The sequence below is a fragment of the Andrena cerasifolii genome, chromosome 1, assembly GCF_050908995.1.
Source record: "Andrena cerasifolii isolate SP2316 chromosome 1, iyAndCera1_principal, whole genome shotgun sequence".
Taxonomy (NCBI): Eukaryota; Metazoa; Arthropoda; class Insecta; order Hymenoptera; family Andrenidae; genus Andrena; species Andrena cerasifolii.
In genome coordinates, this window is record NC_135118.1 from 29,524,276 (window position 1) to 29,549,142 (window position 24,867).

A 24,867-nucleotide genomic window follows, 5' to 3' on the forward strand; every position below is an offset into this window, starting at 1 on the left:
GACACGCGACAGGAAGCCAGGAACTGTCCGTATCCTCTTCTACTTTATTCCGTGCCGCATTAGAAAGCCACACCGGGTTCGTGATAGAGTTGCAACGATACTTGGGCACCGCGGTGAGCCGCGTCCCCTCGCCTGGCAGGCTTCCGTTGGATTGCTCGAACCACGGGACCGTCGAAGTGCCAGAAACAGGAGATTGCCGTCAGGAGGCTAGTCGATCGCGAGGATAATGGATTTTTATAGAGGTGACAGCGTCGTCTTCGCTGGAACAGGTGAAAGCGACCCAGTCGCGAGGCAAAATGCATTCCTACGCGGTGGTCAGCCCCAGTCGTGTTCTTTCTTGTGTAATTACTTTAATAATCCGCCACCGTGTCGCTGGGTTTGCTTCCAGGGCCTCGAGTAGTCCTTTCCCCGGCCACGCCGGCTGCATTGGCATCTCGAACGCTCGCTTTGACGTTCGACACCGTGTAATGATGTTGTTCGATACTGTTCCTGCGGAATTGTGTCGTAGGTGGGTAGTGTAGGTATGCGTGCGCTACTTTGGTACTTGGGTGCTGTTCGATATTCTGGTTTTGGATGGGTAGGTATGTAGGTACATGGGTGCTTTAGAGAGGTAGAAATAGGAAGCTGGAAAGGTAAGTGGGAAGTGATAGGAAGGTTATTATGAGGAGCTAGGGAGCAAGGAAACCAGAAGGAAAGCTACGTGACAACTGCGTAGTACTGCGGCAGGAAATGGGAGCGGAAGTAGTGGTGGAAACTTAAGGGCCTCCTGCCCCTATAGTGGGAGAAATAGGTACATAGGTACTTGAGTAGTTCGGGTCCTGGGTAATTGCGTAGCGTGGTGAATGGTGGCGTGAGTAGTTGGGTGATTGGATTTTTTAATATCTGATGTGGTGGATTCTTGAGTAGTGGCATACTTGATTTTTTAAATTAAGTATAAGAGTACTTGAGTATTTGTGCATCTAAGTACCTAAAGGCTTCATTATTTGAATATTCCAGTATCTCAGATCTTCACTGCCTGTCTTCGCACTACACTTAGAACCTAATACCTACTTAAATCCAAATATATCCAGAATATTTTCAGGGTCTTTCCTCCATTTCTTCCAACAAGATCCACCCTCCACTTCGGTTATAAAATATTTAACCACATTCTCTCGGAAACTCAATAATTTCATCGTCGTCCATTTCATTAGCATTGCACCACAGACTCGAGTCACTTATTGTTAGATCGTACACCATAGAACAGTCTCTCGCAAATTGCCGCAATTTTTCCTACTCGCCCCACTTACGGTCCTCTGCACTTCATGGAACCTCTATTTCCTTCGTTACTGCAACCTTCATCGGTGGCATTAAAAAAAGGAGAACACAATTTGCAACTGCTTCTGTATGAAGGCACCACGCGGCAATGAAATTACGGAAGGTTCCGGCTGGGATGCCAACAGGAGCGGACAATTCTCGACAGCACCCTCTCCGATCTCTTTCAGAAAATTCGCCCCAGCCTGAAGGTGCGTGAATTACACAGAAGGCCGCGGAGACAGGCGCATTTCCGAGCTTCTGTTCAAAAGGGAGAATAACGAGAATTGATACGACGCGATCTTCCTAATTGCGTAATTCTAACGAGTAATTCCGGGTAATTATGACAACGATTTAACCTTCACGAGTTCTACATCCCCGATTCATTTGCTTCTTTTAAAATCGCAGCAACTCAAGGGCGTTCTTTTAATTTCACAAAATTAGCTTGGACTTCCCGAATAAAAGACAAAAATCAAATTCTAGCTAGCATTGACACAAATTCCACCACTTTCCCACTTACAGTCTCTTTATGAAAAATACAAAACGAAACTACTGTCCTAGAAAATATCTCAAAGTACAAATTACCCAGCCCCGCCTTTACTTTCAAAAAGGAAATTTATCAGAGATCATTTATAACGATAAATGAAATTACATTAAACTGGCACGATTACTTTCAGAAACACAGCTATTTCAATTTCGCGAGTAAACTTCTTTCCCAGAGTTTACGAGCTGAAGTGAGAGTTAAATGAAAGAAGTTGAGTGCAAGGTACCATGACGCACCTGCAGAGTCTATAAACACTTAGAAAATAAATTGAAGTGGCGGTAATGTTTATTCTCGCGGTTATTCTGTCTCAAGTTAATTACATTATTATCCCCGTGGTCAGGCTCGCCGGTAAGCGAATTATTTAATTCCAATTGATCACGAATGCCCCGAATGAAGACCGTTACCTCGGCGAACCTACGCGCTTATAACGAAACCAGGTCCCTGCTCGATAATTCTTCAAACGGAGCGCGTTGCACGCTCCAAGTTAATCGCGTCTACAACGAAGGGGAGTGCCCCTCCCCCCACCCCCTTGCAATTAAACTAATTGCCCATCGCTCCGTGTTTCTCAACGCCTGTACGCGACGGCTAATTGCAAGCACCTTCGCGAAAACGCTTTTTCGTCCAAAGCTCGCCGCTGGACGCGACACGGTTCGTATTTATTCGCTCGTGATACGCGGCGTAATTGAAATCGAAGTTGCAGGGATTAACGGTAATTGACTTTATCGAAGCATCAGACACGACTTAATGGTGCCTCAGCCGTGAATTTATGAAAATTGATAGTCTCGTGATAGCCGAGGTTTCAATTTACGTTCTGACCTCACTCATGTTTCTATTCGTACGGTCTGCGGTGCGATTGAGCAGGGAACAATGAACAGGGAGACCCATCATTTGGAGTTCGTGATGGTTTAACATGTCGTCGAGGGTGCAATTGACTTTCACCTTGACGGCGTGTGTATAATTTAAGGAGACACGCCTGGAACTGTGCTCAGACGTCACGGCGCACAGTGGTTCCACCCTGGAAAAAAACCCTGAATTATTAAAGTCCGGTTTTTAGGTATCGATTATTATTTTCTGGAAGACAGTGAACCAATCTATCTTGCTATGAAAAGGGATGTATGTTTTTCTCTTTAATACGCAAGTAAAATGCATCTGAAGTACACCTTTCATATTCCAGCGAGATTCTGACAGCTTTCTAACCAAAGTTTCGACATTTTCCTTTTACTTTTGGGGATATTTATAATCAAATTAATTATGTGTTATAAACGGGTATAGTCTCGGCTTATGTGTGACGTAAATAGTTTTCAAAATACATAATCGAAATCATGTTTTCGAGCCTTAAAGATAGGTACGTATAATTTGAGGTTGTAACTAAATTCGAGATTTTCATAAAAAAATTAAGAAGTCACCGGATTTTGGTAGCACACAAACAATGATGGTGCGCTACCAAAATCCGGTGACTTCTTAATTTTTTTTATGAAAGTCTCGAATTTTTACGGACCATATCAGAGGTTTGCGCCGAAATGACACATGTTCTACACATCCTGTAATTTTTTCCAAGTCGATTCGAACCTCAATTCGCTCGCAATCAGGAAAAAATGAAGAGAACAAAATATTCGAGAAAAACGCATTTAAAGTTTCTGGGCAAAGGCGACACTATAGGTTGCCGCTTGACGTTTTTAGCTGCCAAATCAACAATTTTGGGATTTTTAATATAAACCAAGCGGTATTTTATTTAGAAAAGATAGTACTTTCGGAAAATGCAATAAAAAATTGACTTTTCGACTACCTAGTCCCCTTAAGACTAGAACTAAAGATCAAGTCACTTCCACTTAACGAAGAAGCACAATCGTTAATGAAATAGTTATGTATGTATAGGTTTTGTAAATATTTCTAAATAAACATAAGTGTTGTATATAAAGTAACGTATAATTTACGTATGTTAAACTGTTAGTTTATAACGCCTAATTACCAAATTTATAAAATTTAATAAAATTACACATTTTATGTGTAAAAAAGTCATATTAAATTATTTCTTTAATTTTATATTAAGTTTGATGTTCAAGAAGTAATATGAAACAAAAATAATTTTAAAATATTGAGAAATGCTGAAGTTATGAGTTTTTTCCACTTTCTCCTCTATGCATCGGACCACTGTGCGGCGTGGACTTTTTTTCCATTGACTTGGATTTTGCAATTAGAATATTGGCATTGTTCATTGCATATCCATTTTAAAGAGTTTTGTAAGTAACCTTCTCGATCACTTTGCTGCACTAATGAAAATAATAATAATAATAATAATAATAATAATAATAATATTTATTTTACATGACAAGCCCAATACTTAACATGTTATCACTTGTACTACACTCAACCCTTTGGGAGGTATGGAGGCACATATACGTTTGGTTAGTACGTGCGAGAAACGCCTATGGGCGTTCAGGTACTATGGTTAACGGATACGATTAGAGGTGTCCCGCACACGGCGTACGCTAAGAATTCAAATTGTCAGCACTTAATGGGTTAATATTATTATTACCATTAATCAATATTTTTGCGTGTTATTGATTGTTGAGTAAGTGTTCAGTGCTCGATATCTTAGCTAGAGTAAGCTGCGTAGCACCCACTTTATTTGATCATGTAGCTATGCAATTTTTACATATATATTTCCAGAACTTTTCTGCAGTTCATACTTTAAATTATTCGCGATACTATGGTTGCATGGCATTTCTGTTAAGTCGTGGGCGTCGAGAATCAGCCGTGCCACCGGGCGACAGGTGAACAGCGAGCAGGAGGAAGAAACGGGAGGCAGCGAGGAAATGGCGCGCGTGCGACGAGAGGCCAACGTGCCGTGGATGAGCAATGAACTTGACCGGAAGTGGGTCAGGGTAAGTCTTCCTCGAGCTCGATGGGCATCCTTCGCTGACGGCGTGGTCCTTCGAGTATGACCAATAAGTAGTTTAACCGGCGGGTGACGAGGTGTTGGGCTGATTCAGTGTAATAAAATCGGTGACGGGCATTCGTTCTGGCGGAACGATGTTGTTTTTTGGAAATTAACTGCTACCGCGGAACCTGGGAAAGAAGCGTGAACGATTTTCTTAGCGTGAACGTGGTCAGGGGAGGGGGGTAACTTTTTCTGAAAGTCGAAGAAAGTCAAGTTTCCTTGTAGAAAATAAAGTACGGTGAGGAAAGTGTTAGGTGTAACCAGTGGCGGATTTAAGAAAAAAGGCCCAGGTGGCAAACGTTCTGAAGGGCCCATTTTTTCGGGAAAATGAAGAGGTAGATTAGTAAAAACGGGCTCAGTGTAATAATACAGAAAAAAATATACTGTGGATAAAATCATAATTTTTTTTAAGGATGGGGCCCTGGATGGGCCTTCTGAGCAGGAGCCCAGGTGGCAACTGCTCATCGGCCGCCATGTTAAATCCGCCACAGGGTGTAACACTTTGTAGCTACAGTACCAAGTATCATAGGTGTTTGCGCTGTGGTGTACGTCACGTACTTGTATCTACGGTGTCAAATAGGATTTATACAAAAACCGACTTTTGAAAAAAACCTGTTTTCACATTCCACTATTCTCCCAAAACCGGTTCAACTGGTTTTCGAATTTTCACAAAAAATGTAATTAAAATAGGAATTAAATATTCGTACTTTAAAATTTGTCAGTTTTTTTAATATTTATGAAATTACAAAAATATAACAAAATAAAATATACTCTATACAAAACCACATAAATAAGAAAAATTAAAGTAACTAAAATCCGTACAAATTTTAAGTTCATTTAATATTTATGGATCTACAAAAATATAACAGAATAAAATACACTGCATACAAAACAAAATAAATAAAAAAGACTAAAATAACTAAAATCCGTAGATAATATAAATTATAAATCTTTATTTCGTTTAGTAATTTTCTTCCGAAAATATGAACTCATAAAGATTACTTTTACAGTAAATTGTTACCTACTACAATATGCTTGTGTACGAGGCGATTTCAAGTAAAAATATTACTATTTTTAATTAAATGATAAATTCATTTTTACATAATAATTCTACTATAAAACCGTTTTTTTTTTTAATTTAAAAACCAGTATTCGAATTTCACAAATTTATAAAAAAAAACGGTTTTTAAACCCGGTTTTTAAAAACCGGTAAACCCTAGTGTCAAATATCTACCGCTTGGAAAGCTAAGGCACCAAGTGTCTAACGCTTAGGTACTTCGAGCGTCGGGTATGTAACGCGTAGGTACATGGAGCGCCTAGTATCTATCGCGTAGGGTTTTACTCCGCCTAGTATGTAACCAGTTGGGACTTAATGCGCCTAGTATCCAACGCGTTGGTACATGGGGAGTCTACTTAGTACCTATCTAACGCGTAGGTACATGGGGCGCCTAGTATCCAACGCCCAGGTACTCGGGTCGTCTAGTATCTAACGCTTAGTTACTTAGGACGCCTAATATGCATTCCTACTATGTACCTACCGCGCAGGCATCCGACACACCTATTATACTAAACTATTCTTCGACACAGTATCACACAATATTGATCCACTTTCGAGAGGTTTCCCATAAACGCAACGCATAGAACTTTCAAAAGCACTGACTTTCTTCTACTTTTTAGAAGGATCCTGTACAATTATCACGCCGCGTTTTGCACGCACGCGTTTACCGCATGCAACAACGGCTCGGCACGTGATAGAAAGTACGCGGGATTTTCACGTCGACCGTGGAAAAAGTAGAGATCCCTAACCTCCCCATCAAATTACAATAAAACCAGCGCGACAATGCCAATTGAAATTTCGCGTATCAAGGAACAACCATCGTGAACAATCCGCCCCATTCACCGTGTTACGAAATCATTGTCTGGAATAGCGCCGACCAGACGCGGCCAACGTGCACCGAATTCCGATTGAACCTCTTGTCGTTCAGCGAACGTAGTCAACTGTTCTGTTCGTGCCTTACATCGGGGCTCATTATTGCACGCGACGCTCGATCTTAATGTTACGTGACTGACAAACATTCTCAATTTACACTCGACGCGTACGGGGCACTCCGTAACGGTTGGTACAACCGAGAGGAGGCTGACTCTACGTGCAGAAACGAATCGAAAGTGCAGAATAAAATCGCAGTCGAGGCTTCGTTTTCGAAGAGATCTTATTAGACAGTAGAGGCGCTAGATGGCGAAAGCAGACCCTCGGGATGTTCTAAACTACAAGCACAACCAGAAAGCTTTGTCCATTGGGAAATCAGTAAAGTTGATACGTGCCCGCAGAGTTTTCAAACTTGATTTCCTCGGAAACGATGGTTAATATTAAATAATTCCGCTCCGTATTTAAACTCGTTCGGCTTATCCTACCACCTGCCACTCAAGATCTTTTACGCAGAGATTAATGCATAGAAAAATATCCAATATCGTCGCATTCAAATCTATCTGCCAGTCTGTCAACTGTTCCTTACCAGGCTCCACAGCTTTCTGGGCAGCTTTCACTGTTCCACGGCGTTTCATGTATCCAGCGCGTTTATCACCAGCCAGCAGTGTGGAGATTGAAATAAAACTGTACGATCGAGCAGGCAGGAGAAGTGTACACCGTCCCGTGGGAAACGCTGGCTGGCCAAGGAGGCGGAACAGACCACGATAAAGGTCATCCCACGTAACAATGCTGGGATCCACGTCCGTGCGGAATAGCTCCTGCACCGCTGCGCCCTTTTTCAGTAAAAGTTAGCGACGACCTAGCCAGCTGAACGCGAATTCGACGTGCGTCGGCAAAGTGGATCGCGTAACGCGAGACCTTCCACTTGGAATCTTAATTCTCCCAATTGCGTCACGTTTGCTCGATTGTGCTTTGCGATTGTGGCACAAGGAACTGGAGAACAAAGTGAATTGTGTTAAACGGAGGATCCAATATCGAGCTACTGTCATTATTCAGTGAGTGAGAATGGAACATCTTCTACGGACTACTTTGTTTTTTGAGGTTAGCGGAGTATGACTGGTTCCGAGATTTGGCGGGCGATCTATATTCTACGTAGGTACTTAGTATCGAGTTTTTTTACTCTCTTCTGCTACACTTCTACAAACCTCACTATCGGTGGATACCTATACATCTTTATTTTTAATAATCTGTTAGTGGTATTTAAAATTGTAGTATTTCAAGTGGAAACCACCTTTTAGCTTCAATAATATTACTTTTCCTTCCTCTTTCATCAATTAATATGTATATACCGTCTCTCATAATGAACTATACATATACAACACGATTGATCTCGATATATCCCACCCATTATTTTCAAGGAAACTACCTCAGTCCAAAGAAACCACCCATTACCTCCAGTATTGAGAATTTCAAACCAAGGATTGAAATGGTTCCGAAAATAACTGTTTCAAACAGTTGTATATCGGGTCTGACTGAAACAGTTATGAAGAACCGAATATTCTGAATAACTGTTAGAATGGAACCGAAATTCCTGACTATATCGATTTCGGTTACAATTCTATAGAACCGATATTATATCGGTTATAACGGTTTTAGAACCGTTATTTTTTCGGTTCTATAACGGTTCCAGGACCGTTATTTTTCCGGTCTATATCGGTTCTAAAATGGTTCTGGAATTGATTCTCGCATCGATTTTACAGGAATTGAAATAAGTAGATGTTACGCTTACAGATTACTGAATATTAAGAATTATTTTGAAGAAATATTTCTAAGAAATTCAATTCTATTTTATCGCACTGTTTCAACTCTCGGGTGGCCGTGCATGGTTTTTTTTTGTCCAAGAGCTTCTCCAAACAACTCAACGCGCTTAAGCTAAAAATTGTTTACGTTAGGCATGTTTCAGAGTTCAGCAGAGCGTCCGCGCTACGGGTGCGTTGTAACCGATACAATACCGGTTCTAGAACCGTAACCGAAATCGATATAGTCAGAAATTTCGGTTGCTTACAACAGTTATTCAGAATATCGGTTCTTCATGACTGTTTCAAGAACCGAAACCGATATCATAACTGTTTTAAACCCCTGTTTCAAACGCAGCCTCTCATTACCGTTTCTTCTCTCTAATCTTTAATTAATAACAAGCTACTATTTACTCCAATAACTTCGCGAGGTAGCTCGAAATACACAGAGTACAGTTCCCCTTCGTCGTGCCTGCGTAGAAGGAAGAAGATCTAACGAAACCTCCTCGAACTTAATATTCCATCGCGCGTCCGCGGATCTCTGTTTTCGAAGGATCTCCTCGCTCTCGCGAGAAGAATCTCCATCGCAAGTGGAACAAGATCCCGTGATCCTCAGCCCGAGTGATTTACGGAATTCATTAAACTTCGATTCGAGACGAGCTCCCGCTGCCAGCGATTTTTACAAACTTTGTTCTCCGTCGCCCACGCTGCTTTGCTTCGGCGCCAGACGCTGGCATCGATTGGACGATAAGTTAGAAAGTAACGAGTTCTGATAAATTGAAGCTGGAGATTCCAAATTTCAGAATCATTTTCACAAATTTAATGGACACTAAATCAGGTTTTTTTTACATATACGAAATGAAAATTGAAAATTCAATCTTTGCCAAGAGGCTTCGTACTTCGCCCAGTATGTTATCTTGATTCGACGCCAGAAGTTGGCATTGATTGCGCGATAAGCTGAAAGTAACGAGTTTTGATGGATTGCAGTTGGAGTTTTTAAATTTAAGAATCTTTTGCAGGAATCCGATGGCCTTTTTTTCTAAATATATAGGATTTAAATATTGAAAGATTTGTGGCACTCCGAGGCTCTGTGACGATTAAGCGCCCCATTACTCGTGCAAATGAAGATGGAGATAAGAATATGTATAAGGTGTGCTTTCATTAAAGTTCGTAAAACACGTGACCCACTTTGCTTTATTAGCGTAGTTACTTCTGTTAAGTATACTTTCTTATCTTGTTACAGTGTTACATTTAGCTTGCACTTGGGGGGATGCACCCTGTACACCATTAAGTACTAGTTATTAAGCTCGGTTAATACCGAAATAATTTTTAATAATAAAAATTATAAAAGAAATAATTTTTAATAATAAAAATTATAAAAGAAATAATTTTTAATAATAAAAATGTTTTTTTTTTAGTCTCCTCGAATTAATAGATCAGCACCAGAAATAATGAAGTTTGAAACAGTGCATCGAGGGTGGAGTGGTTTAAGAGTTCTGCAACCAGCAGATATGCATCTGTTGCGTACATGGTCGTACACGTTGTATTTAATCGCGAAAAACTGCTCATGGGAAAGATCTTGACCCGCGCAGGTCGACATTTCACGATATACAGATAGCTACAAGGAGATTAGAGTTGTGTATATAAACGGACAAGCTGGTAACGCCAGCTGCGCTATTCTTTACGATATTCCAGTGGCTATGTAAATTCGTATTTACGCTTCGAGGAAGGTAATTTGCAATTGTCTTGCATAAAGGGGAAGGATTAGATATGTAGAGAAGAAAATCGGTGTTTCAGATTTGATACTTGAAGAACTGTGTCCCCAGAGTGTAAAGAAGCAGGATAATGAATAATAATCTTGTAATTGATTTAAGCAGAATTTCCTTTAATATTTATTTCGTGTTAATTTTATACAGCCGCGAAAGAAATACTGAAAATTTTGCCGCAGATTGTGTCCACGCCCCTCTTTCGTTTATCGCAGTATACATGGCGCAAACATGATTTGCATACGACCCGATCAGAGGGCATTCAAATATTATTCAATGCTGCCCAACCGTTCTAACGTGTACTTGTTTACTAACGTTTGCACTTCAGTCACGTTTCGTCGCAATGAATAATATTTGATTGTAATATCGCAGATTCGGGGTCGCGCTACAGGCAAATTGCGAGTGCCCATTAAGCCGCGAACAATGATTCATTGAATTTTCAAAATTTCGACGTGTTCACTTTTAATGTAATTAGCTTGAAATTCACGATTACTTACCGTCCTGCATTTTACTGCTGACAAAATTCAACAGATTATACAGTTCTGCTCAATGCATTATCTAATTCTTCCACGAGGGACATCTCCACCCGAAATCGGACAGTTTTTGAAGTAACATTTCGGATGTGGCTGAAATTTGAATATGTGGTGGTCTGTAGGGATATATAAACATATCTCGAAGGATTGTTGACAGTTTTGAAAAATATCGATTTTACAGCTGTTTGAAAGTAAGTACTAACTTTTTTTCAATAAATTATAACAATGGAAGTAGTAAACGCATGGAGATGAGGTTTACGGCGATTTGTAGAAAAGACATTGAAGTTTTAAGAAAAAATTACTTCAGTTTCAGAAACAAATTTTTTTTAACCATTTTTGTGCAATTATTTTAAACAAATGCAGTTTTTTAACAACGAGCGCGATTTTAAAAATCTGAAAAATAACAGAATATAGTTCTATCCTTCCCCTTCATGGTCTAATTGTCAAGAATATGGGCATTTTAAAATTGGCTTTGTAAAAATTGTTGAAAGTTGACGTTGATATAAATTTATTTGCTTAGGAAAATTCTAATTAGTTGTATAATCGACGAAGAACAAACTTGAGGAATTATACTACGAGGAATTATGCTGTAATTTAAAAATTTAAGCACTTGTGTCTTTCCCTTAGTCTCAGAGTCCCGTCGCTGCATTTCTCCAACGCCTCTACTATTATTGTCCCGCTTAACGCGTTCACGCCCCCTTCCCGCAAGAACCTCCGCCTCGCAAGGTCAAAAATACATTAGCTTGCGTATTATCCTTGTGTTTACCATTACCCGACTATTAATAACTCGCAAAGGGAGCTTAACCCTTTGCTCCGCAAGCACGCCTTCCAGGCAAAATAAAATCTAAATTAAAGTTACATGCTAACGTAATTATACCTCGTAAAAGTAGACGCATTTATGATTCATGGAATTAAACAAACTCTTCATTCCCAAGCCACTAAACCATATTTCTTCCTGTTTCCTGTTCCTGCTCCAAGTTCCTGTACTTAATGCGCCCAATGTAACAAATTAATGTGCAGAGGATTAGAATTCACAATTTCACCGTTACGCAAGGCAAAGTGGCAGTTGGACTATATGATGCCTGTGGGGGCAAACAGTGAGGAATGGGGCCTGTCGTGGACGCGTTAAGGGGTTATGCCTTGTCTGGCGGTCGAAAAGAGGGGAATATTTGTGAATTTTTTTTGAAGAAGCGAAAGCGTATATTTTTACAGAACTTTTTGCGTTTCAAAGAGCAACATTTATAGAACATTTGGTAATTTTTTCGTAGAAAAATATTTACGTTTATAATAAAATAACACGCGACATCCGAGAAGCATTTTTAAAAATTTGCTTTCGCGGTGAGTACTGCCATTCGGAACCAGATTATTTAAAATCAAAAAACAAAAAAGATTTCGTTAGCATATTAATGTATCCTCAGGTTAAGGGAGGGAATTTCTGAAAGATTAATTTAAAATAAAATGGCGGCTATTCAAAGTTGAAGTCCTGATTTTTACACGAAAAAATCACGCGAAAAAATCAGGATTTCAACTTTAAATAGCCGCCATTTTATTTTAAATTAATCTTTCGGAAATTCCCTCCGTTAATCAGAGGATACATTAATATACTAACGAAATCTTTTTTGTTTTTTGATTTTAGATAATCTGGTTCCAAATGGCAGTGCTCACCGCAAAAGCAAATTTTTAAAAATGCTTCTTGGATGTCGCATGTTATTTTATTATAAACGTAAATATTTTTCTCCGAAAAAATTACCAAATATTCTTTAAATGTTGCTCTTTGAAACGCAAAAAGTTTTGTAAAAATATATGCTTTCGTTTCTTCAAAAAAAATTCACAAATATTCGCCTCTTTTCGACCGCCTGACTAGGCATAACCCCTTAAAGGCCTTCGTAATGGCGGCCGCTAATTTTACCAAAGAGGAGATATAATAAGCGGCGTCACTCGACAGGGACAGACATAAACTAGGGAAATCACTAGACAACCAATTTAAACGCCAAGGTCAAGTAAGGACTTCAAAGGTTCCGCCCGGAGTGACGCCTCTTGTTATATCTCCTCTTTGGTTTCACCTTATCGAGCCTTCTGCTGTTACCAAAACGTGTAGTGCACATCGAGGTCACGGCCAATGGAGAAAGTCCTCTAATCGCTTCCGCGGCTGGGTCCTCGGCGATCTTCAGCCGCTGGAACGCGTAAGATCTGTGAACGGGTTCTCGCCATTACTATACGTGCATCGGGGAGCGTACAAAAGCGACTACTTAGGAGCGGGCGAACGCGATGGAATCTTACTTTCACGCTGGACCGGATCCGCCTCTTCGTATGACACGATCTCCTTTATCATCCTCAAGGGGGGCTGGATTGCGGGGATCTGGAGTGAAGGAACAGAAAATTGAAAAAAAAAGAAATGCAGAAGGAAAGGTGTGCGCAATTGTACATGCGCCTGGCGATAGGCCTGAGGTAATGAGTAGTTAGGAAAGGGGCTCATTTACTGCGTCCAGAGGAAACGATGGAAAGTGAAATTTAATGTCGCGATTTGAAGGTTCGTTTTGGGAAAACTGTTGGTTGTGTCAGTAAATTATATGGCGTGGAGGGTTAAGGTAGATACCACTGATGTCAGTGTAGTATTTAGGTGACACAGGTACCACTATAGTTGCTTTTAGGTACCACTATAGTTGCTTTTAGGTACCACTATAGTTGCTTTTAGGTACCACTATAGTTGCTTTTAGGTACCACTAAAGACGCGGGATTATTTAGGTGGTATTATACGTTATTTGCGCACTCCATCTTCATTGGATTCTCCAGGCACCAATAAGCGCTTCTTATGGCTCAGGTACTATTCATATAGATTAGGTACTAAGGTGGTTTAGGTACCTGCTATTCAGGTATGCAGATATATAGGCAGCATTCGAGCACTTAAGGGGGTAGGAAACCCTCAACAGCCCAAAATCAGGCCCTTCTTCAAACGCACATACCTGAAGTAATAAATGAATACAGAGATAATTTCACAGTACAACAAATTTTTACTTTTTTTCGGGCTTGTAACATTCAATAGCCGTTTCTTATAGGTTTCTGTGCCCTGAAAACGAACCCGCAACCCGTTTGTCGCCATCACCTTCAGTTTTTGAGAAAATCGACTTTGAAAAAAAACTGCAAATTTTCAACTTTAAGCAACTTTTGTGTCGAAACGGTAATATTCGATTGTTCGGTGCGTCAAATTATTCTATGAACCCTCCCGAATACAACGATATAAGTGCTTATTGCATTATGAACATTTAAATATGTTTAAACAATGATGAAAGGGAAAAGGACACCCGAAATGCACCAATTTTTGCAGATATCTTTCAATTTATTTCCAAAACTAAGGGTCTGAAAAAGACAGTCTGACAATTGATTTAACAGCGTCGCACTCGAAGCTCAAGGTGCCTGCCCTTGAGAAACTCCGGAGACCTTTTAAACCAGTTCCCCCAATACAGAGGACTCTTCATTCAGGAGAAGAAGATCCGCCTCACCTGAGCGTCCTAGACCTTGCGCGAGGGTGAAAGTCGAGGTCAAGATCGGCTCTCAGATTTGGGTCTCATCGAGAAAGCGTTGATCCAATGATTCTAAAAATGGTCGTCGACCTCTGCCCACCCAACTGCGTTAAGGGGGTATTCCACTGTGAACGGTCGAAAAATCAAGCTATTTTTAAAGATTTTTTTCTCAGCAAATACTAGATATAACGAAATAAATCTTTTTGGTTTTTATTAAGCTGCTCTTATATTATACTAAAAAAATTACAGATAACATTTTGAATTTGTTTTACTTGTTTTTTACAAAGCGTCAATATGGCACCTAAACAAAACGGTATGTTCGCGGTGCAGGTGATTTCCCGGCTTAGGCGTACCTGAAACAAAAAAATTCGAAATGATTCTTAATCTGCACGAGTGTCGCTATCGCCCCTAGCTCAATTAACAATTTTGTCGAAAAATAACCGAGAGTTTTCTCTGGGAACATTTGAGAAAAGACCATTTTGGGGAACTTCTCTTCCAACCCGGCGCCATTTCGTTATTTCTCAACAAAAATTGTTAATTTAGCTACAGGCGACAGCGACACTCATACAGATTATGAATCCTTTCGAACATTTTGTTTCAGATAAGCCTAAGCCGGGAAATCACCTGCGCCACGAACATACCGTTTTTGTTTAGATGCCATATTGACGCTTTGCAAAAAACAAGTAGAACGAATTAAAAATATTCTTTTTAATTTTTTTCGTATAACATAAGAGTAGCTTAATAAAACCCAAAAAGATTTATTTCATTATATGTTGTATTAGCTGAGAAAAAAATCTTTAAAAATAGCTTGATTTTTCCACCATTCACAGTGGAACACCCCCTTAATTGCATCAAAAAAATTTCATCGCTGAACGTCTATACTAGATACAGGTCATCCATCAAACCCAATCTCTGTTCAAACTTACATGGAGAAGAAACAAAGTAACAAAGAAACATTGCACAGCTTCGAAATATTGACGATCACTCCCTGCAGCATGAATTCAACTTCTTCACCTCTCTTTAGAGCACACCGATAGATCAGCGAACGTTTTTAACGGTGCTTTGGGGGTAACACGCCGGCACGTTGGATGCTGAAAGGAACTTTCACGGCAGGAAGAAATATTTCGCGGCGCGGCAGCGCCGAAAACCTGAGCACGCGATTTTTATTTCCGGCCGTGGCCCTGTTATCCGCGCGGCTGAAATTTTCATACAGGCACGCCGATGGAAAGTTACGGCTGGCGTGCCGACCGCAGCTAGTCGATCCAGTTTTCACGATTCCACGAGTCTCGCCTGGATCCGGATTCTGCGGGCATGTCGCGACAAATCGGGCCTCCATTCCTTTCCACGATACCCATCCGACCTGGTGATCGTGATTTTCTAAATTGTTCGCTGCTCCATCAACGGGATGGCTGGTTTGGTCGTGACACTTCTCTTGGGTCCGTTCCCTGCTCCCGATTCTTTTAGGTTGAATTAGTGAGAGGTTGAATAATCAAGGCGGCGATTAGGCTTAGCAGTTGGAAATGTCAGGTCTGAAAGGTGAGGGGTCCCACGTTGATAGCGGGGATCGGAGATGTGTTGTTTTAGATTTTAGAGCTTCTTCCATATCCCCTCTCTAAAATAATTGCACAAAAATGGTTAAAAAAATTTGTTTCTGAAACTGAAGTAATTTTTTCTTAAAACTTCAATGTCTTTTCTACAAATCGCCGTAAACCTCATCTCCATGCGTTTACTACTTCCATAGTTATAATTTATTGAAAAAAAGTTAGCAGTTACCTTCAAACAGCTGTAAAATCGACATTTTTCAAAATTGTCAAAAATCCTTCGAGACATGTTTATATATCCCTAAAGACTACAGCATATTCAAATTTCAGCCACGTCCGAAATGTTACTCCAAAAATTGTCCGATTTCGCGTGGAATGTCCCATCCACAACTGTGCCTCTGCCTTCTGTAAGTCTGGATGTCTGAATAATTTCACGTACTCGTTCAATTCCTAATTTATGATCCATCCCTGTTCACTTTTCCCTCCTCGCGTCGGAGATCATTAAGCCGTCTCCCATTTTTATTTCTGCCCCGTTGAACGATCGACGAATCAGGTCAGATCCCGTCCGCTTCGCGTTCAAACGCACGCAACAAAGGAAGTTGCGTTACCGCGCTCGCCACGCATGCGTCATGGCGCGCTGTACGGACCCTTTTGAAAAAAAAAATAGGAAAAAACGAATGTGAGTCAGCATCCCGTAGGCTCCGAACCCCGTATCTGGACAACGATCGCGGTTTCACTTTCACCGTTTGAACACGGCATTCTTTCAATCTCCTGTTCCTTTTTTTTTCTCATGAAAGTCGTGTTACACGGTTTACGTATCGAGGTCGCGGGAAAAGGATGCCAGGCGAAGCTGGATGCTCCAAATGATTTATCCACGTTGATGTAACTCGATTGACGGCGAGAAGAGATCGGTGATCGATCGCCCGAGGAAACTTTGGAAATCGCAACGTTTGGAAGACTGCGAGCTGGGTGGTCATTCTTGGAGAGGTCTACAAAAGAATGCAAATAAAGGAAATAAATATTCTTCGGCAGGATTAGATTATTTATCAGTGTTAAGTATTCAGAGTCAAATTAAGGTTCAATTTTGAATTTTAAGAATTGCAAGGTTCAATGGAAATGATTAATCTTATAAATAAATTAAAAAACAAAATTAAAACCGACTTCGAATAAATAAAAGTGTACTAAAAAGTAAAAAATAATTGAATCCCTTATTTAATCTACGACTCTCATATTTTTTAATTCGGCGCCAGATTTAGACAGTGCAGATGATGAGACGCAGACTTAAAAAATATGAGAGTCGTAGATTAAATAAGGGATTAAATTCTTTTTTTACTTTTTAGTGCATTTTTATTTTTTTGAAGGCGGTTTTAATTTTTTATTTTTTTTTTGTTTTTTTATATCTTATAATAATAATTAGGTGACAATACACTTTATTATTTAACCAGAACTGGCAAAATATTGGTGCAGTGTAGGATGGGACCACCGCCCTCTTTCGAATAAATAAAAAGATCATCAAAATCGGTCCATAAAAAAAACATACGGGTCGAATCTATAGCCTCCTCCTTTTTGAAGTCGGTTAAAAACTGAAACTTATATTCAATGCCTCTACTTCGTTCCCCTCTTCTCTGTAAAAGAGGAGGTAAATCTTAGAGCTGCAAATGAAAAAGGATTTTTGTATGTCAAAATGATTAAAGGATCTCCTGTGCAGATGGTGATAGGAATATTGTGCTGGATCCTTTAACTATTTTGAATATTCTATTACTAAAACTACGCATAGAAATTTGTGATGGAAGAGGAGTAACCTTCGCCGTGGGAGGGCACAGAGTTCCGACTCTTTTGGATATTAAAAGCTTTCTTTATTTTTAATTTTATCCCTTCTTTTTATATTATGAATATAATAACGACTCTTATCACCCTTTGTCATAAGTACATTTTGTCGGGAACACCGAGCACGCCGACCAAGTCCCAGCCCCCGATCGCAACACAATCGTCATGGGTGCTCGGTTTAGTTTCTGATTTTTTTGAACTCTTAAATCGGGGTCAGCTGACGGACTTGGCCCAGACCACCCTCTTCGCGCGTCATCTCGTCTCTCGCCCGAGAAATCGCAGCAGATACCGAAAATTCGCCGATCGAATCACAATTGCGTTTTCTATCTAAATACTTAAGTTTAATATTCGCCTCCCCCACCTTTTGTCAATTCGGAAGCAGACGTATGCGGGGCGCCGACGACCGATCTGTCGTGCCTCGATTTGTGTCCTTCCATCAATTTTTTACACCTAACGTCATGATTTTTTTTTACAGAAGTAAGAAAATGGTAAATCTAGGTCTAAGTTGGGACTTAAAGAAAAGCTCTCGAAAAGCAATTGAAATTTGTAAGAATCACAATTCCTTTCTCACTTCTCTCAACAGGTACCAATGTCACCGAATATTGGGAAAGTGTTACAAACGAGAGCAGTACATTTTTATTCTCCTTCTTGAGATTTCTTATACACACATATTCATATTCGTATTAGACAGCTTTGTCGTGTTCGAAGATTGAAAAGCACTGGACCAAGGCGACCGACAGGTCATCCACGAAAAATATACCCACCGCCCCATTTCGTGAAAATCGACTTCGCCCTCGTCATCCTCCACTTCATCCCCCCACCCTTTCCCCTTTGTTTTCCCCGTTGCTTTATTTTTCGCCTCACTCTTGCTTCCCTCTTAACGGCTAAAGTAGTACTTTAATGAAGATTCATATAACACGAAGAAACTGGAGCATGCAAACTCGAAAGTGCGCGTACGAGGAGAATGTATGAGTGAGTGAGTGTTTGTGTCAGTGGTGTGTGTGTGTGTGTGTGTGTGTGTGTCACTTTGCGCTTGAACCCAGCGTATCCCCGAAATGAAAATGGAACGCTTCGAAGACAGCTAACGAGTTCTACGAGGGATGGTCAGAGAGCCCCGGCTCCGGCGTGGCTCGTCGCTCCGAGCCACGAGAGAGCAATCTGTCCTGACTTCGGAGACACGTTCGCGATTGCTGGAAGTACAAAACTGGAAGAGTAGAAAAACGACAGTGGTAAAAAGTTAACGGTTTCGCGAAGCATCTGTCGGGTGTTCGGCCTTGCTGACACTGTTAATACTGATACGATCACTGCAGCTGCGCGAAATGCGAATCGTTTTGAGGGAAGGGCGCGATGTTTTGGCAACGTTATACTGACGGGTCGATCGAGGACTTGAGGATTAATTGCTGTCACAAAGTGATATCGGTAAGGGGGGCAGTGAATGCGTTGCTATCGCTGATAGTCACTGTTTAACTCTCAGAATCACTGTGACTATAATCTATAGTCACCATAACCGGAGCTTAGGGACTTTATATCTATCGTTGGCCAAGTTATTGTCGCCGCGACTATACCGGTTATAGTCACCGCGGCTATACCGGTTTGTCACCGCGAGTATATGGTTATAGTCACAGTAACTATACCGGTTAGTCACAGTAACTATACCGGTTAGTCACCGTAACTATACCTATTATAGTCACCGCGGCTATACCGGTTATAGTCACCACGACTATACCTATTATAGTCACCACGGCTATACCGGTTAGTCACCGCGAGTATATGGTTATAGTCACAGTAACTATACCGGTTACTCACCGTAACTATACCTATTATAGTCACCGCGGCTATACCGGTTATAGTCACCACGACTATACCTATTATAGTCACCACGGCTATACCGGTTAGTCACCGCGAGTATATGGTTATAGTCACAGTAACTATACCGGTTAGTCACCGTAACTATACCTATTATAGTCACCGTAACTATACCTATTATAGTCACCGCGGCTATACCGGTTATAGTCACCACGACTATACCTATTATAGCTACCACGGCTATACCGGTTAGTCACTGCGAGTATATGGTTATAGTCACCGTAACTATACCGGTTACTCACCGTAACTATACCTATTATAGTCACCGCGGCTATACCGGTTAGTCACCGCGAGTATATGGTTATAGTCACAGTAACTATACCGGTTAGTCACCGTAACTATACCTATTATAGTCACCGCGGCTATACCGGTTATAGTCACCACGACTATACCTATTATAGCTACCACGGCTATACCGGTTAGTCACCGCGAGTATATGGTTATAGTCACCGTAACTATACCGGTTATAGTCACCGCGACTACAACGGTTATAGTCACCGCGACTACAACTGATAGCGTGACTAAAACGTGAAATCACCATGATTGCAATTTATAGTCACCGTGATCAACTTGCAATGTCAATCGCTATCCAAAATAGTCACCATCGCAATCGCTCTTACCGATACACCTTTTGGCATCGCACTGTCCCAGAGACCTCTACTACTCTCGACTCCAAGAATACAGATCGTGAAAGCCTCCACGGGCACACAATTTCTGAGTTTCCAACAACCGACACATGCACGCGAGTAAACGCAGTTAAATGCATGAAAGGTAAAACTGCATGGGTACGTTTACCGTTACAAGTATCCGTGGAACGTTTTACTGGTGGTCGAATAGAGTAATCGTATAAAATATAGAACGCTTTCATTCTTACGATGAATGATACACGATTCAGTCAGGGTTCCATTGGAAAAAGTCTCTAATTTTCTTCTTCAGATACACAGGAAGCATAAAGGCGTCGGTGCTGCATTTTAGCGACGCGAGGAGATAAACAGAAGCTACCGCGACACTGTACCCGTGCAGTTTCAGTAAAAGGAATGCTCTAAGGAATGACTGTACAAAATGGGTCGACACGCAAGCGGTGCGATTTAAGATTGATAAACCGGTAAGTAAGCCTTGCTCGAACACAATAATTGACACTGTTTCACCAGAAGCACATCTCGGAGCTGTGGACAAAGATGAACGTGGAAGAACCATTCGGAAACGTGAAATGAAAGCATTCTCCACCGCATTATCAAACTTTAAATCACACGCTCGACACTTGTTACCTCCCCTCGACGTACGTGTACACGTAAAAAGAAAGAAGAGAGAAGAGAATTGACTCGAAGTATATCACAAGTTTCTCACTTACTAAGAATGTTCGTTGACTAGATGACAAAGAAGGACCGCCCTCTTTTCTTTCCCTCTTTCCCCTTCGTCTCAGTGTTTCGCGTGTAAAATGTTCAGTGTGCTCGCGTGTACGATTGCCTCGCATCTTAGGCCCAGAATCGGCGATGAAGAAAGCGACGCTACTTGACCCTCTGAAGCGCTAGCGCTCCGGCAGCTTCCGGTGGCGCGAGTTTCTTTGCCAGGCCGCTCGATGACAGATAAAATTACGGCGAGAGCGATTTTACGTAAGCTCTTACGATTCAAGCGCGCGGAAGCGCCGCTGCCCCGCGCTTTTCCCATTTCACAGGCGACTAGCCGCATTATCCAACGATAGGCGTGAGCAACGTAACAACAGGTAACAAACTGCATCGCTGTGTGTCAGTAGAACGGACTACAGTAAAACTTCCTACAGTCCGTTCCGCTGATACTTACAATCGTGACGAATAATTCTAGCGCAAGCGAACGAAGGCAACAATCAATTATACTCTGTAATAAAGCTAACAAAACCACTGTACGAGAAAGGAGTAATGATAGAAATAGGGGGCAGGCTTCAGAGGGTCAAATATTGCCTCGATGGACGCACTCGCGTGGCGCTTCTCTCGCGCCATCGACACCGTGACCTACAATCGTGATACACAATCGAGAAGACTCACGACGGTGAGAGATTCGAAAAAGTGGCGTTCAAAGTTCGTGTTAGAAAAGCGAAAAAATGGATCGGCGATGTCTCTCCTTCCTCCTTCAGCTTTCTCACCGGCTGGCACGAACCGTAAAATCGCGGTTAGGAATAATTTATTCCGCCCGTTGCTTCCCTCCCCGAGCATGCCATTCTGTCGTTAACATTGCGCTTGCGATTCGACAAGTGTTCCCCGCGGTAACAAATTTTCGTCGCTTCTTCCGGCGGATTCTCCTCGATCAAACAGCTCGTCGAAGTCCTCGAAGCATACTCCCAAAGTGCGCGCGCTTTGCCACCAGTTTAATTGAAAGAGAGAAGAAAATCAGTCGTACGTTGGAATTAGGATGTTTAAGATTGCCGAGTATGCGTCAGAGTCTTTAGACAGATCCGCAATTGCACATAGTTCGTTTTGATGTTGTAGCTCGCCTGAGACTCGTAATCACACGGAAGTAGTAATGAAATGTACGGAAGTAACGTAGTTTTTACGGCTACATGGGATTGTACAATCGCACGAGGAAAAAAGTGTCGCGAAAAACCGTCAGCAGCGTAATAGTCGCAGTGAAGAAAGTGGCGGTGTAGGCCTGGAACGTTATCTAACCGGGGAACCAAGCCTGAATGCTATCCTCGGAGAATAGCTATTATAGTTATAAAAATAGTAATACTACTCGTCGACAGCTCGTCGAGAAACTTTTACTTTTCTCAATCTACAATTTCTTCCGTCCCTTCCCAAGCATCCGTACGATCGACCAGTTTCTTCTTCAATTTTCAACAATAGAAACCGCAAAGTACCGCGAAAGAAACTCTCAGACGAATCTGTTATCTCTTCTTTTTTTTATCAATCTAATATGTTCACCCTCGCCTTGCAAACGCTTCACTGTACGCTTCATAAATGTTCCGAAAGCTCTATACATGGAAACACTTGCGTTTCACTCGCTTCCGTTGTCGCCGCCATGCTCGAGGAAGTCGGCTAACGCGCGAAAGTGTGCGTTGGAACGAAGAATTCGATAATATTAAATACTATTAAAGAGAATAACGCCGAGGCACATCAATGCGCCTCGACCGTAAGACTAATATTTCCTTTCACGAACGACGAATAAGTTTCCCAGCTACGAATGGTGTCCCTCTACTGGCCGATCTATATTCCACGTGCGACAGAATTTAGACGCGAGTCGGAATATAGATCGAGCAACGATAGGATGCGCCTGTGATCGCTTACAACGAAGATTGGGACGAGGTAGTACTAAAATCGAATAGAAAAGAAGAAAGAGCACCGACAGAACTCTCCTTGTTGGGACACCAAGGTCCTCGCAGCGATTGCGAGATTATTCGTCGCTCCTGAAAAAAGGAGAACAGTTCGCTAAGCGAGGATCGCGTCGCGGAACAACTATCTCGCCTCTTTTTTTTTTTTCTTAACTTTTTTTCTGTTTTTCTTCTTTTCTTATATCTCTCAACCACTTGGTAACGATTTTCAGCAGCTATACTATCTACGACACCGATGGACGAAACGGATCGACGAGGATAACCCTAGGTTGGGGATTATTCTCGCGCTCTTTTTTTTTGTATTTGTTAAACATCTATGTCACCTCTTCTCCGAGTTGGTATTGCTAGCTAACGCACTCTATCAAAAAACACACGTTCCTAGCTACGCTCTTTCCCCAGCTCGCACTGATATGCTCGAAACGCGGTCTTCCCATTCGAACGGGATTACTTTCAAATACGTTTGTCGATTCTGCTGGCTCGCCAAGAGGCAGGTCAAACATATGCTTCGCTGCTGTTATCGAAGATATAGCTCGATGGTGATTTGTTTGTCTTCCTAGCGCCGCTGACACGAGCTTGTTTCTCTTGCAAAACGGCCCCACGTCAAGTCCGCGGGATTTCTCGGTTTCTCAAAACAGATTCCTCTATTTCTGTAGGGGAATCTGCGTTTGCTTGATCCACAGAGGAAACTCATTAAGAAAGGAGATATATTATACAGTTGTATGAAACGTGCAAAGGAAGTCGCGGATTTTCCGCGGGTCGCAAGAGAAAACTTTGTAAACGCCGACCTCCCTCTTGGCGACCCTTCACAGACAGACTCATCATCGGCGGCCAACGCAACTACGTTCGATACGTTTCCTCTACCACAATTGTTACGTTCCAAAAGGGCTATCTAGATGGAAAAACACCGTTTGTTTATTCTCGATGTACTTTCGACTCGCTCGAACTATCTGAATGGAGAAACACTAGCAACAAGTGCGTGGTATGCCTCCGAGGAATCGTCAACGAAGCTAGTTTCAACGATCCGTAGGAAATCTCGAATAATCCCGTTGCTCTATTAGACGATTTTAACCGGCACTCGACTTTTTAAAACAACACCGTAGTTGCACAGCGAAACATTAGAAACGCTCCAAGCGATCTCGTAACGGCCCGTGAAATATTATCGTCAGGCCCTACGTTTATTGAACAAACCTTTAATATATAATTTACGCTAGCAAGGAAGTCCCGTGGATATCGCGCCCGTGTAAACGCCGTTCGTTCTCTGGATCGCATAAAATTACCCCCATTTAACAATGTGTCTTTCAAGACATACCACGCTGGGTGTTCGTACTCGATCAGAGAGAGAGACAGAGAGAATAGAAACTAGTTCAGGTGATTCCCCCTAGCTAGGACTACGAGTGGAAACGAATGTTTCTCAGTCTATGTCGATCACATCCGAATTCTCCGCGGATCCCTTGCGCTGGCGCATCTTACGGCGCAGCAGGACCGTCTTCAGGATGTTCGGTGATCGTAGACCCGCGACTTCCTGCCGCGGGGCATGCTGCTACGCGGCCTTGTGCCTCTTCCTCTGCTCCCTTCGCGTCATATTCGAGGGCCCTGGGCTGGCCGAGAGGCCGCCCTTCTCGCAGTCGGCCGTTGGTAAGGGCTTCAACTCCCTGCAGGCAATAATGCAGTTACTTTGCGTTACAGTTACTTTTACTCAAGTCAGTGGCGCACTCAGAGCGGGAGCCAAGAGGCCCTGGCACCCCCCAAAGAGAAAGGAAAAAAGGAGATTAGTGTAACCACGTCTGAAGTGATTCAGGAGCTTTGTAAAAAAAAACTTGATTTTATTCCTTATTTTGTATGTTCTTTTATTTTTATTTTTCTAATCGCCTGGAATCTTGTTGAATTTCCATTAAAAATATTTTTGTCCCCTCAACTCGGATCACGCAAAATTAAATCCTGAGTGCGCCACTGACTCAGGGTGTATCTTTCATATTGCTCGTCGAAGTTTTAGTGATTCAGTGCTGTTAGCTTC

The 24,867-nt window shown here is 41.7% G+C and overlaps 2 protein-coding genes across 4 annotated transcripts in view; both read right to left on the minus strand.

Moving 5' to 3' along the window:
• The window catches only part of LOC143374640 (uncharacterized), a 68,637-nt gene extending 54,945 nt beyond the window's left edge, over window positions 1-13,692 (minus strand). The window contains exon 1 of the mRNA XM_076822919.1: window positions 12,861-13,692. Coding sequence (XP_076679034.1) covers window positions 12,861-12,902 — 42 coding nt within the window. The 5' untranslated portion in view covers window positions 12,903-13,692. The remainder of the gene's footprint in view (window positions 1-12,860) is intronic.
• Window positions 13,693-17,693: 4,001 nt separating this feature from the next.
• Mctp (multiple C2 domain and transmembrane region protein) overlaps window positions 17,694-24,867 on the minus strand; it is a 60,299-nt gene continuing 53,125 nt past the window's right edge. For all 3 annotated transcript variants that reach the window (XM_076823086.1, XM_076823059.1, XM_076823050.1), the window contains 2 exons: window positions 20,009-24,505; window positions 17,694-19,245 (listed from right to left, as the gene is read on the minus strand). In XM_076823086.1, coding sequence (XP_076679201.1) covers window positions 24,394-24,505 — 112 coding nt within the window. In that variant the 3' untranslated portion in view covers window positions 17,694-19,245; window positions 20,009-24,393. The remainder of the gene's footprint in view (window positions 19,246-20,008; window positions 24,506-24,867) is intronic.